This window comes from Centruroides sculpturatus, unplaced genomic scaffold, assembly GCF_000671375.1.
Source record: "Centruroides sculpturatus isolate CEXI.00-Female unplaced genomic scaffold, Cexi_2.0 scaffold445, whole genome shotgun sequence".
Classification (NCBI taxonomy): domain Eukaryota; kingdom Metazoa; phylum Arthropoda; class Arachnida; order Scorpiones; family Buthidae; genus Centruroides; species Centruroides sculpturatus.
In genome coordinates this window covers 280,508-295,086 of record NW_019384683.1, presented here as the reverse complement: position 1 = coordinate 295,086, position 14,579 = coordinate 280,508, and the positions used below count along the sequence as shown (strand labels likewise).

Here is a 14,579-nt window from a genome sequence, read left to right as displayed (position 1 = left end):
TTCTAACTAAAAAGAAAGAAAGGAAAAATTGTTCGATCAAAAATGGCTCAAATGATCAACCCTTATTTATGTTACTACTTATATTTGGCAACTAGCATTATGCGAATCAGTTATCTATTGTCATGAGACTGGCAAATTTATAGTAAAAATATTTTCTGTATTTTGGTTTAATAAAGCATTAAAATAGGTACCTAATTATTATTTTTTACCTACTTATTTACCTATGTATTTTATTATTAGTTTGTTTAATTGGGCAGCCACTTAATTAAACCAAAATGGATTAGTTCCAATGTGTCTCAATTAAGCGAAATCCACTGTATATATAATAATACATTGATTTTTAACCAAATTTTTAATAATTTATTAAATAATTTAGAACTGTCTGGGAGAAAAGAACTAGCCCAGAGTGGGATTTGAACCTGCAACTTCCACTTGCTAGTTACACCAACTTCCCCCATTTGCTTACTCAACCTCTACTTGCTTTGCTACTAATTATTATATTGTATTATAGTTGCATTTATTGTAATATAGTTTCACTTGTTTTTTTTCTTTTTTTGTAATGTTTATTTTGGCTTTGTATAATGTGCTACTGTATCTTGACATTGAACAGTGACTAAGTGACATTGAACAGTATCACAGATACTGTTCAATGTCACNATATATAATATTTTTTATTTATTTTACATATTACTAATAAAAAAATATATAAACTGTTAATATAAATATTAAAATATAGTTGAAGCATTTATTTTGACAAGTACAAGCTATTGTTGTTGATATAATTAAATTCAAATATTTATTGAAGTAAATTTTTTGTATTGTATATATTCAAAAGCCATCAACTAGAGTTATTATGATGTTTTATTGTATCAGTATTGTCATATATCAGACATGAGCAAATGCAGCTCTTTTTGAGTTACATGCAACTCTTGCTGAAAGTGTTAATTTCTGCTTTTTATTATTATTTTTACAATTTTATTTCCACAATTTTGTGAAAATATGTTTATTAAAAAATTCAATATTTGTTTTATATTATATTTATATTATATAGTAAAATTGTGGTACAGAACTGTGGTACAAAATAAAAAAGTACAAAACTGTGGCTCCCGTGCATTTTGCAAAACCTACATTTCGGCTCCAACTGAACTCTTGCTTGCCCATCCATTATATATAATATTTGGACAGTTTTAATAATTTATACAGAAACTTTTAAGATAAAAAGTTGTGCAAAATAACTTTCATTTTATTTAAATAGAGTTCTACCTCAAATTTTAATTCAGGTCCTTCAGATTCTATAACTGGAGAAATGGATTCACCAATAATCATTCCATGAAGACGAATTGAAGCTTGAGAACTGGCAATATGATTGTGAACTCCTTGCATCAGTTTATTTAGATAATCTTTAAAAAATAAATAACAATTATAAAATTTTATATTTTAAAACCAAGTACTTATACAAACAATTATAACCTTGTTTATGATCTTCTAAACCATGAATTTTTAAATAGCTTGTGCAAATCATAAGTATTCTGGTAAGATATAATTGTTGTTGATATGTTTGATGTTTTAGGGCACTGCCATCACTCCACACATCCAACAGCTTATTAAATGTCTATTAATTAGTAAGAAAAAAGAAAAAAAACAGTTAAAATCAAAAATTATATTTTTATTTTGTAAATGTAAGGCCAGGAACACACATGCGTAAAATTCTGCATAAAATCTAGCATAAAACAGAAAATGTAAAAATTTTTCTGAAATTTTGGCTGAAACAGAACTGAAAATTGAGTAGAGCATGTCTCTACTTTTTACACCAAAATTCTTCCAATAAAGAGAAGTCTTTTCTGTGACATCAAAGTAGACACACGGTTTTATTCTAACAATGGCGGCAATGAGGATTAACCATACAATTGTGATGGTCTCAAAAAAACAAAAAATAAATGAAATAGAGGAGTTTATTAAATCTGTTCGACCACATCAGTGTCATGTATAAAGACACTGTATTTAAACAATGTTTATGGATGGCTATAGGTGCAAAATTTCAAATAACAGGTATGTCTAGTAGAATCAATATATAGGCCTAGTATTTAGATCACACGTTCTTTATTTGAATTCGGAATACAAGTCTATCAATTTAAATTTTCTATATTATAGCAGAGAAAGTGGAAAAAAAATGGAAGGTACAAAGGGATAGATAGCCTATATGAGAGGAAAAAATTAATAAAATTAGCACTGTTGGTGGCAGTGGTGTTTCCTATTTGAGCAGAATTTTTACATATGTGTGTTCTGGCATAAAAACATAAAACAGAAACGGAACTGAAAGCTGATTTCTGATTCACATTCAGTTTTCTGCCACACAATTTTACGCATGTGTGTTCCTGGCCTAAATGTAAATTTGAAATTTGAAAGTTTTTTAAATTTAAATTGAAATAAGTTTTTTTACCTTATAAAATATTTTTCTTCGTTCTGGTGATTGTGCAAGATATCCAATGATATTTTGAATTATAATATCCTTAATATTTGAGGANGCGACACAAGTTGACCATAACGTTTTACCGCATTTTATGAATATCTTTTAGCATCTTTATATGAATACAGTCGCAATTTTTTTGCCGCGATATATGAATCCGCATTATATAAACCTGTGTTATAGGGGGTTGACTGTGTATTTTACATTATACAGTATATAAATATACTTTATATATAAAAAAAATATATACAGTAGATTCCGCTTAATTGGGGCAGCTACCTTATTGGGCCAAATCTCAAAGAACAGAAACCAAACTAATAAATTAATACATAATTTAATCACTTAATTGAGACAGTAACAGAAAATGAATTTAGCAATTTTTTATCTATTTTAGTAATCTTCTGAAAATATGTAGGCACTACATACACTAATGTCATGTAGGCCTAACGATTAGCAGAGACAAAGCAATTTTGTCTTGCTCGGGCAGTTCGGTTTTTCTGGAGGGAGTCAGCATAGCGGGATATATCACATGGGGATTTCATCTGAGGCAGACCTGAATGCAAGTTACTGACCCAGTTCTGGATTTGACCAGATGATCCCCTTAAAAGTGAAGGAACAAAGATCCCCAGACAATTTTTCGAGGTCTCTTGACTGCATTAGAAGACAGCTAGAGTTCCCTTGAAAGGCAATGTGTGCATACTTATGTCTAGATTAGGACAGCAGCCATCTGATTATTGAGACCAGCACCGAGCTGGCGGATTCTATAGACACTCCCACCAAAGTAACCCATCTCCAAGTAAAGGCAACTGTGCTCAAAGGAAGACCGTAAAATGACTTTTGGACAAGCTCTTTTCTTTCTCCCTTTTTAGTTAGAACATGTTCTAACTAAAAAGAAAGAAAGGAAAAATTGTTCGATCAAAAATGGCTCAAATGATCAACCCTTATTTATGTTACTACTTATATTTGGCAACTAGCATTATGCGAATCAGTTATCTATTGTCATGAGACTGGCAAATTTATAGTAAAAATATTTTCTGTATTTTGGTTTAATAAAGCATTAAAATAGGTACCTAATTATTATTTTTTACCTACTTATTTACCTATGTATTTTATTATTAGTTTGTTTAATTGGGCAGCCACTTAATTAAACCAAAATGGATTAGTTCCAATGTGTCTCAATTAAGCGAAATCCACTGTATATATAATAATACATTGATTTTTAACCAAATTTTTAATAATTTATTAAATAATTTAGAACTGTCTGGGAGAAAAGAACTAGCCCAGAGTGGGATTTGAACCTGCAACTTCCACTTGCTAGTTACACCAACTTCCCCCATTTGCTTACTCAACCTCTACTTGCTTTGCTACTAATTATTATATTGTATTATAGTTGCATTTATTGTAATATAGTTTCACTTGTTTTTTTTCTTTTTTTGTAATGTTTATTTTGGCTTTGTATAATGTGCTACTGTATCTTGACATTGAACAGTGACTAAGTGACATTGAACAGTATCACAGATACTGTTCAATGTCACTTAAATCATTTGCATTGTATCACTCCACTGTATTTATTACAGTACACTTTTTGTTATTTCATTTCTATTATTTTCTTTTAATTTTATTTATTTATTTATATTTTGTTTCTCATAATAATTATTGATACATTTGTGACACCAACTTGATCACTGTAATACTTAAGTGTTCTGATGTACTAGATGTGCTAATACTCTGACGCTACTGATCACAGTCTTTCAGAGTATTATAATAAAGATCGTGTACATGTGCACGTCCATGTTTTGCTACTCTTTCAGCTCAACTCCTTCTCACTTCGCTCAAACTCTCTGTATTCAATTTGCTTACTACTATAAAAATTTCAATTTAAAATCCTCTAAAATGCACCTAAGTTTAAGCACATAATTTGGAAAATATAATAGAAGGGAACATTTCATTGTTGAATATTGTGCAAGAAGTTATGTTCCAGATATAGAAAGTAAATTAGCTGTCTAACCAGATTATTTATTTAGAATAAATTTTAGAATTATTCCATTAAATTAATTTATACTATTTGGAGTATAGGAATTGAATTATTAGCATAAACTTTGTGCTCGTTCATCACAATGAATAATCAAATGTTAGATTGTTCATTTAATATTTAAGCATTTGTTAATTAGCACAAAGTTTTATATTTAATATTCACATGTGTAACTAAGTTTGTGAATGAGTGTTTCTAAATATAATTATGTTCATTTTTCTGGCATGTAATCTATCTAAATCATTTCATAACTTCTAAATTAATTTTTTCAATTTTTGATTATTAGTAATGCTACATCTGCACATAAAAAACATCATGTAAGTTATAATTTTTATATTGAAATTTGACAACGTTGGCTACATACTCATAAAAAGTTAAAATTCTTAACAAAAATCCTAGTACACTGCCTTTTTGCAATCACAACTAATTATCGGTCACTTAATATTAATCAGACTTAGCTTTGACTGTATTTAATTTCCTTTTAAATATTTCCAAATTATTTGATTTTCAGTACAATTTTTTCTTAACATTGTTATCATTGGCCATATAAGATTAAATAAATGATTATTTCTCAGAAATGATGGAGTGGAATTCCGAGAAACTAATCGGAAAGATAACAAAATCAATCTTCATCGGGTTGTTGCATTTTGAATCGTAAGACGACTTACTTTATCCAAATATTTCATAATCAATTTTGTAAACCTTTCTGATGCTGCAAGATCAATGGTTATTGTATGAAGAATTTATTTTAGTTCTTAAAAGAGATCATTGCAGTTATGAATATGTAGCTTTTCTAAATACAGTGGTACCTCAGTATATGTCTGCTTTAGAATACGTGCTGTTTGGACGAAACAAATTTTGCTCGTTATACGACTTTTGTTCAGTATACGACATAATTCAATTATACGCACCATCAATGAACAAGTAGCACTATCGGTATACTAGACCAGACTAGACGTTCGCGGTGCAACGGTTTATAACTTTGTTAAATTTCTTCTGGTTTTAATTCATAAGTAAAATTTTATTATTTTTATTAATCACAAACTGCAAAAAGGCAAATGAAAAGCGACAGAAAACTAAAAAAATGACTAGAGTTACAATGGAACTGATGAAAGAGATTGTTGAGGAATACGAAGGTGGCACGCATGTTCGAGATTTTAACTGTTGTTTACCGTATTCCGAGAACGATGATATGGACAATCGCGAAAAATAAAGACATTATTAAATCTGCTGACATTGCGAAAGGGGTTAAATAAATTTCTAAACAGAGATCGAAGACATTAGATCATGTCAAGAAATTGCTTTTGCTTTGGATAACTGAAAAACAGTGCTGGAGACAGCGTATCGGAAGCAATTATTTGCGAGAAAGCTAAAAAGATACACGCTGATCTCACGAAAAATCAAGCAGGAGCTAGCCAGGAAAGTGAGGTGTTTAAAGCCAGCCATTTTTTTTTACACGAGAACGGATTAATCATTTTTACATACTTCTTATGGGAAAGGTTGGTTTGGTATATGTCCAATTCGGTATAAGTCCAAACATCGGGAACGGATTAAGGTTGTATACCGAGGTTCCACTGTATTTTATTTTGGAAAATACTTGTATAATGCAGAATAAGGATTCCACACACAGTTAAGATATTAGGCTACAAGCAGTTCATTTTGTTTGGCTTGACAGATAACACATCTGTTACAAGGTTACATATAACCTTGTAACAGATCTTAAGAACTGTTTATATAATTTATCTGTGGAATGTCAAAAAATTGAGAAATGCAAACTAGAGGGGTCAAAATTATACCAATTGCCATATTTTACTTATATTATTTTCCATGCTANAATCTTTGGCTATGTCTTGGGCTACTCAAATATTTTACGTTTTTGATACTAAATTAACTTCTGAAGTATAATTTTTTATTGTTTTTATATTTTTCAATATATTTATTTTGTTTGTAAAAAATAAAGTAATAATTTTTAACGATACAATAGTCACGATTATTATTTTAAAAAGTTTACATTAGGCTTAACATCGATGAAAATTCAACGCAAAGCGACAAGTAACAGAGAGAAATTTCAACATGAGATAGGTTAATATATTTTTTCGTACATAATCGGTTATCCGAAATATTGATTTTCCAAACAACCCCAGTCCCCAATTGATTCGGATAATCGACGCTCTACTGTAATTATAAATTTTGCTTGACTAATAAATTGTTTAATTATTAATTGATAACTCAACAAATATTTAATTTTTTGATTAAAAATTAATTTTTATTTAATTGTTTGAATGGCAAACTAAAAACTAAACAAGCAATTATTTATTGTGACATTGTTACAATGCCAGACTGCAAATTTTAATCATATTTTTAATTGATTTAATTTAAAATATATGCTCTCCACCTCAAATTAGTAGTGGTTTGTCCCTGTACATTATACTTTTCCTTTAACAATCGTGCAGGTTATCTATCTAACACCTTTCAGGAGAAAATGTTGGAATTGAAATAACATGACTGCCAGTTTTCATTGGAAGTTTGTATATACAGGGTGTATCAGAATGACATTTTAAAAATTTGGGGAATTGTAGAGGATGAAATTTTGAATGTAAGGAACTTATAGCTGGAAATGAGATAAAGAGTCTACAGCACTTTGCACATTCTATGTGGTCAGTATGCTGAATGAAATAGCAGAATACAGTATTTATGACAAGTTTATTATATAGTAAAATTGTGGTACAGAACTGTGGTACAAAATAAAAAAGTACAAAACTGTGGCTCCCGTGCATTTTGCAAAACCTACATTTCGGCTCCAACTGAACTCTTGCTTGCCCATCCATTATATATAATATTTGGACAGTTTTAATAATTTATACAGAAACTTTTAAGATAAAAAGTTGTGCAAAATAACTTTCATTTTATTTAAATAGAGTTCTACCTCAAATTTTAATTCAGGTCCTTCAGATTCTATAACTGGAGAAATGGATTCACCAATAATCATTCCATGAAGACGAATTGAAGCTTGAGAACTGGCAATATGATTGTGAACTCCTTGCATCAGTTTATTTAGATAATCTTTAAAAAATAAATAACAATTATAAAATTTTATATTTTAAAACCAAGTACTTATACAAACAATTATAACCTTGTTTATGATCTTCTAAACCATGAATTTTTAAATAGCTTGTGCAAATCATAAGTATTCTGGTAAGATATAATTGTTGTTGATATGTTTGATGTTTTAGGGCACTGCCATCACTCCACACATCCAACAGCTTATTAAATGTCTATTAATTAGTAAGAAAAAAGAAAAAAAACAGTTAAAATCAAAAATTATATTTTTATTTTGTAAATGTAAGGCCAGGAACACACATGCGTAAAATTCTGCATAAAATCTAGCATAAAACAGAAAATGTAAAAATTTTTCTGAAATTTTGGCTGAAACAGAACTGAAAATTGAGTAGAGCATGTCTCTACTTTTTACACCAAAATTCTTCCAATAAAGAGAAGTCTTTTCTGTGACATCAAAGTAGACACACGGTTTTATTCTAACAATGGCGGCAATGAGGATTAACCATACAATTGTGATGGTCTCAAAAAAACAAAAAATAAATGAAATAGAGGAGTTTATTAAATCTGTTCGACCACATCAGTGTCATGTATAAAGACACTGTATTTAAACAATGTTTATGGATGGCTATAGGTGCAAAATTTCAAATAACAGGTATGTCTAGTAGAATCAATATATAGGCCTAGTATTTAGATCACACGTTCTTTATTTGAATTCGGAATACAAGTCTATCAATTTAAATTTTCTATATTATAGCAGAGAAAGTGGAAAAAAAATGGAAGGTACAAAGGGATAGATAGCCTATATGAGAGGAAAAAATTAATAAAATTAGCACTGTTGGTGGCAGTGGTGTTTCCTATTTGGCCAGAATTTTTACATATGTGTGTTCTGGCATAAAAACATAAAACAGAAACGGAACTGAAAGCTGATTTCTGATTCACATTCAGTTTTCTGCCACACAATTTTACGCATGTGTGTTCCTGGCCTAAATGTAAATTTGAAATTTGAAAGTTTTTTAAATTTAAATTGAAATAAGTTTTTTTACCTTATAAAATATTTTTCTTCGTTCTGGTGATTGTGCAAGATATCCAATGATATTTTGAATTATAATATCCTTAATATTTGAGGAAAAAATATTTATTGTGATAATAATAATATTTAGATCATAATTTACAATTACAGGTTCAAGAACATATTTTTGTGGTAACATAAAATTAATACTGTTAAAATGCTAGCCATATTTTAATTAAATTTTTCTACCAAATTTATCTATTATTATTATTCTTATGAAATAATTACAATATATTTTAATAAATAAAAAACTTATACAGTAGAGCGTCGATTATCCGAAAGAATTCCAGTCGGCAAATTTAAATTTTCGCCAGTACTGTGGCACTGCNTTTTCACAGAATGCAAGAATTAGATTCCTTGTTTTCAGACTAATTAGAAAATTTTTAGATGGATCTAAAATTATGTTCGATTTAACGCAAAAAACTGCATCTGTGCCTGTAAATCTTGCACGTTACTTTCTCTTAACACTTCAATTGTTGAAGCCTTAATCCTGTCCCTTTCCCTGCGGGGGGGATTTCGAAAAATCCCTTGTTAGTGTGTGTTCTCGTGACGTACCCTAACTGTGTACCAAATTTCAAGTTTCAACACCTAACCATGCTGAAATGCTCATATATATATATGCACGCCATCTATTGTAGGATAAATGTACTATGCCAGAAACCTTTGCGAGAGTGTATTAAACAACTTTCCAAAGTTTCATGTCAATCGGATAAATGGCGTAGTAATGCATGAAGGACAGACAGACATCTATATATATAAAAATGATTGTATAAGTTAAAAATCTACATAGTATGTAAGTATTGTGTTTTTATCCTTATTAATGTCCATCTAAGTGTTTTAAGTTTATTACCTACTATAAATTCATACCAGATTTTAAAAAAAATTTCTTAAGCTTTTTGGCATAGAAAAATTGATGAATTTTTATATACCAAATAAGTAATTATTGTGACATCATCACAATAATTGCCATCACAATAATACAATGCCAGCCAGGCTGCAAGTTTTAATCATATTTTTAATTGATTTAATTTAAAATATATGCTCTCCACCTCAAATTAGTAGTGGTTTGTCCCTGTACATTATACTTTTCCTTTAACAATCGTGCAGGTTATCTATCTAACACCTTTCAGGAGAAAATGTTGGAATTGAAATAACATGACTGCCAGTTTTCATTGGAAGTTTGTATATACAGGGTGTATCAGAATGACATTTTAAAAATTTGGGGAATTGTAGAGGATGAAATTTTGAATGTAAGGAACTTATAGCTGGAAATGAGATAAAGAGTCTACAGCACTTTGCACATTCTATGTGGTCAGTATGCTGAATGAAATAGCAGAATACAGTATTTATGACAAGTTTTATTGACAAAACAGTAGAGTACAATCAAACTGTACATTGAATCAGTGGCTGCACTACTTTAGAGTAAATGTTCAACGTGACAACCACCCAACTTCGTTACATAATGTGCAATGACAAACCATGTTTTGTCTGACTCTCTGTAAGATGCCATGCTCCCCTCTGATGGTATTAAATGCTGTAAAGATGCGCTCCATAAGCTTATGAACTGTTTCTACAGTTGTTGCATACACAAGGAACTCACATTGACTAACTGTGTGTTTACAGCACAACACCAGTAGATGCAAGGGGTGATCTGAAGGACGACAAGCACTAAGTACACAAACGTCCTGTACACAGGCTCAATTAGACCACTGTAGTTGTGTGTTTACAGTCTTCCATCCACAGAAATAACATGATGTCAATGGACAGAAAGGTAGCTACCAAACTGAAGGGCGGTCAAGCACTTCCTACTGTTGTAGACACTTTAGTTCAAATTTCTGGCTATAGGTTCCTTATATCAAAATGTTCAAAATTTCATCCTCTACAATCCCCCAATTTTTAAAACGTCATTCTGATAAACCCTGTAATTAATCTAAGCCTCCTGTCCCTAGGTTTCCATATTTGATCTTAGCTTTCATCTATCTAATGCTGTTCTCAAGATTAAGGAAAGACAGACAGACAACAGATGGACAGTGGGAATTTACAGGTCTAATATTTTAAATTGCAGCCCAATTATTTATTGTTAACTTAGTAATGTGGTTTTTACATAAAAATGATAAATTTTAAAAAATTTCTAAAATAATCAATATTTAATTTATAACTGAAATGACATTAAATTATACTATAATTTATATTGTAATTACAAATTATACATATACTTTTATAAAAGTAAGAAATTTTGATTTGATTCTTTTAAAATTGTACTGATTCTAATACTGTAATTAATTATTTATTTTTAACTTTGATATTTAATAGATTATAATCACCACAAAAACATATTTATCTAATAATTATAATTCTGTAAAAACAAATATGCTAAACAAATTTATTCATGAAATTAAATCTTTGCTTACTTTTTCAAAATAGCTGACAATTAAAAATTTTGTAGTCAATAAATAATGAATGTTTTGAGTAGAATTTATAGAATTTCCTAAAAACCATTCAACTTGGCCATACCTTAAAAAAACATTTTAAAGTTATTTAAATGAATTATTACTATTGATTTATGGATTAGATTATAAATACCATGATAATCTCTGTAGTAAAGATTTTAACACAGATTCCATAGTTCTAGATGATACACCTAGGATCAAACGTTGAATTATCCTTCTCCAAATAAAATCATTCTTCAAAGCTTTTACAACATTGTCATACAAATAATCAAGTGTTTTATCTATAATAATAATAATTTATTACTGTTTGCATATTTCATTATATTAGTAATACAAAATGGCTAATGTTATAAGTAATAGTTATTTTGTAATAAGATAATTAATAGAATAAAAATTTATTATATTTCTATCAAGTAAGTTTCTGTTGGGTGAATCTCTGTCAAATGGGAGAAGGCCATACTGACTGTTCAAAACAGTTTGAACATAATGAATGCTCAAAGCCATTCTGTTCCAGAATTTTACATAGAACAATTGCCTTTTTGGTTTTGATTTGTGTATTCAATTGCTTTGTATTTGAAAAGTTTTACTAATATTTATTTGTTACTGTTTTTGAGAGAATTTTCTGCTATTAAGTATAATTTCAACAATATTTTATTATAAAATTTCAGTTGTGACAAAATATAAATAACTAAAAACAGAAAACTACAGGTAACCCCCATATAACACGGTAGTTACGTTCCAAAAAATTGCCGTGTTATGCGAATCAAAGAACTAGTACGAAAAGGAGGGTTAGGTTCCAAAAATTAAAAAACATGCTACTATATTTTCATAATTAAGTTAAATATCTTTATTAAAATTTTCTTAAGTGATACATATTAATATAAATTAAACAATGTTTTCTTTGTCATCACTAAAAGCACTATTAACCGAGAGCGTTTTATTTTTGGCAAGTTATCGTTATCCTCTGAGCATTTTTCTGCATTATTTTCAGATTCATGCTTTACCTTTTGCAAAAAGTGTATGTAATTTTAGATTGCTTGCTTCTAGTTAAAAGATCTTTATAAATTTCCTTATATGGTGCTAAGCACTTATGGAATAAGGGAAAAACATCTGGCAACACCAGAAGCAGAAGCGTCGAGATCTGGCAAAATTGAAACAATTTTCGCGAAGGACCATGTGTATGGAGACGAGAAAAGAAAATTTACACACTGAAGTACTAATAGTTCACGAAAATTATTATTTTTGTGAACTACTAGTACTTAAGTATGTAAAAATTTATTACATTTCATGTTGTACGAGGGTTTTACCCATTTCTCGAACCATGTCAGAGTGAATCAGTACTATAAAAGTACCGTGTTATACGGGGGATGGTACCAATTCTTGAACCGTGTTAGAGTGAACCCGTGCTATAGAAGTGCCGTGTTATACGGGGGGTTACCTGTACTAACATTTTTTGGTAATTTATAGTGTTGTTAATAATGAATTAATTGAAAAGAGAATACAGAAGCTTTAAAAAGTAATTTGACAAAAAATAAGACTTTTTATCTTCAAAATTTGTTACTTTTAACAAATATTATCACTAAATTAAATTATTAATGAGAAATAATAATAATAAATTTGATTTTTAATATAGATCTACAAGCCTGTTTGTTGTATCAGATCTACAAGCCTGTTGTGTTGTATCAGATCTACAAGCCTGTAAAAACAATGTTTATTTATTTGAATGATTAATAAATTTCTTCACATTTAATATGCATTACAGATACTATAGACAGTAAAAATGTGGCACCAAATTTTATTTTCAATTGAGAATCAATTTTTTGTAGAAAGTGACATTCTTGCATATTTGTTCCTCCAAAAAGTATTTATTTTCAAAATGCTTGATAAATGTAAAATATCTTTAAAAAGAATGAACAAAGTTTATTTTTGAAGTAATTAGAAAAAATATGGGATATTATGTGAAGAAAAATAATGAAAAAAGATTACAAAAAAATTTGTTTGTAGAAAGAAAAAGAAAAATAGTATAGCAAGTCCTCACTTAACATTGTTGATAGGTTCTTGGAAACTGTAATTGTGATATGAGGTATAATAAAACTAAATTTACAATAGGCTAAATGATAAACAAGAATTAATTTCCTATGGCATATTTCTGGTCATAACAACATCAAACTTTTAAAGTTTTTGAGGAAAACTTTTAAATATTTCAGGAGTTTTCAGTAAAGACTGAAAACTCCTCAAATATGAAAAATTGAAATAATTGTGAGCTATACATATCACATTTAAGAAAGATTGATGAAAACAAGTATGATTATTTTTACCAAATTATGGGAATCAGTGAGTAATGACTGTTATACTGGTAATGAGTGGTATGAGGAGGAAGATAAATCCTCACAACTAAAGGTTAATAAAGAATAAATATTTTCAAAAATGAATATTGTAAGGATTACCTATCACCATTCAGTTGAAAAAGAAATAACTGGCAATTCCAATGAACTATAAAGGGAGCTAAATAAATTTAAAAAGGAGAATGCAAACAGGACACTTTTGTTTACTTTGACATTAAATAATGTCATATTTGTTAATATGAGTGTAGGTTCACATTATTTGTAAAAAGGCAAAAGTATGTATGCAAATTATATTAATCAGATTTCAAGAAAACATTTGATTAATAATATTCTTATAGATTGTGTTTACAATCTTCAGCATTTATTTTCCACCTCATACAACCAATTTTACTGTTTTTAAAGAAAATTCAACAATAATAATTGTAAATAATTATAAATGTATTGTATCGTTCCTCATCAACATTATAAAAAAATCCAGCAACAAGTTGCTTAAGTTTTCCAGAAACATTTGGTGGCACCATCTGTTATCATATTTTATTACAAAAACTTTTTATATTTTTAAATTTTATAAAATGGCAAAAAGCTTTATTTTGAGGATAGGGATGGGCTTCATAAAAAAAAAAGGTGCTAATAACAAGTAAAATCATTTGATAATCCAAAAACGTGCCGTAATTTTCATTTGTTGATTAGACACTATGTAGTGTAATCAATTCGAACACTTGGCATTCCTTCATCTTTTATTTTAGTTCAGTTGATGCGCATTTTAAATTACACATTTCAGGCATAATGAAATAGATGAACATAAAGTTCCATACTGGTGGTATACTTACCCTTAAAATGCATAAATTATATTGGCCCAAAAAACAAATAATGAAGGTACATTGATAGCATAGATATATGGATTGTGCAAATCAATGTATTGAAATGATTAATACTATATTTATGATATTTGTCCAAATAGATATACAATAATAAATGTGTAAGTTGTATATTATGTACACATCCAATAGAGCCCAGTTCGTAAAAAATCCTGAAATATGTCTGAAAAAAAAAAATCTTAATCATTTATATGTATTTTTTACCTTTTATGTACTGTATATATTTTGTTATATTTTTTAGATGGCTGAAGAGGGGTATGTTATGCCCAAAACATGTA

At 29.0% G+C, this 14,579-nt stretch overlaps 1 protein-coding gene across 1 annotated transcript in view; it reads right to left on the bottom strand.

The window, feature by feature from the left end:
- LOC111626995 (telomere length regulation protein TEL2 homolog) overlaps positions 1-14,579 on the bottom strand; it is a 52,357-nt gene that overhangs the window by 25,837 nt on the left and 11,941 nt on the right. Inside the window, exons 4-8 of the mRNA XM_023370534.1 lie at positions 11,212-11,359; positions 11,040-11,142; positions 8,603-8,671; positions 7,633-7,774; positions 7,426-7,562 (exon numbers count right to left, since the gene is read on the bottom strand). Coding sequence (XP_023226302.1) covers positions 7,426-7,562; positions 7,633-7,774; positions 8,603-8,671; positions 11,040-11,142; positions 11,212-11,359 — 599 coding nt within the window. The remainder of the gene's footprint in view (positions 1-7,425; positions 7,563-7,632; positions 7,775-8,602; positions 8,672-11,039; positions 11,143-11,211; positions 11,360-14,579) is intronic.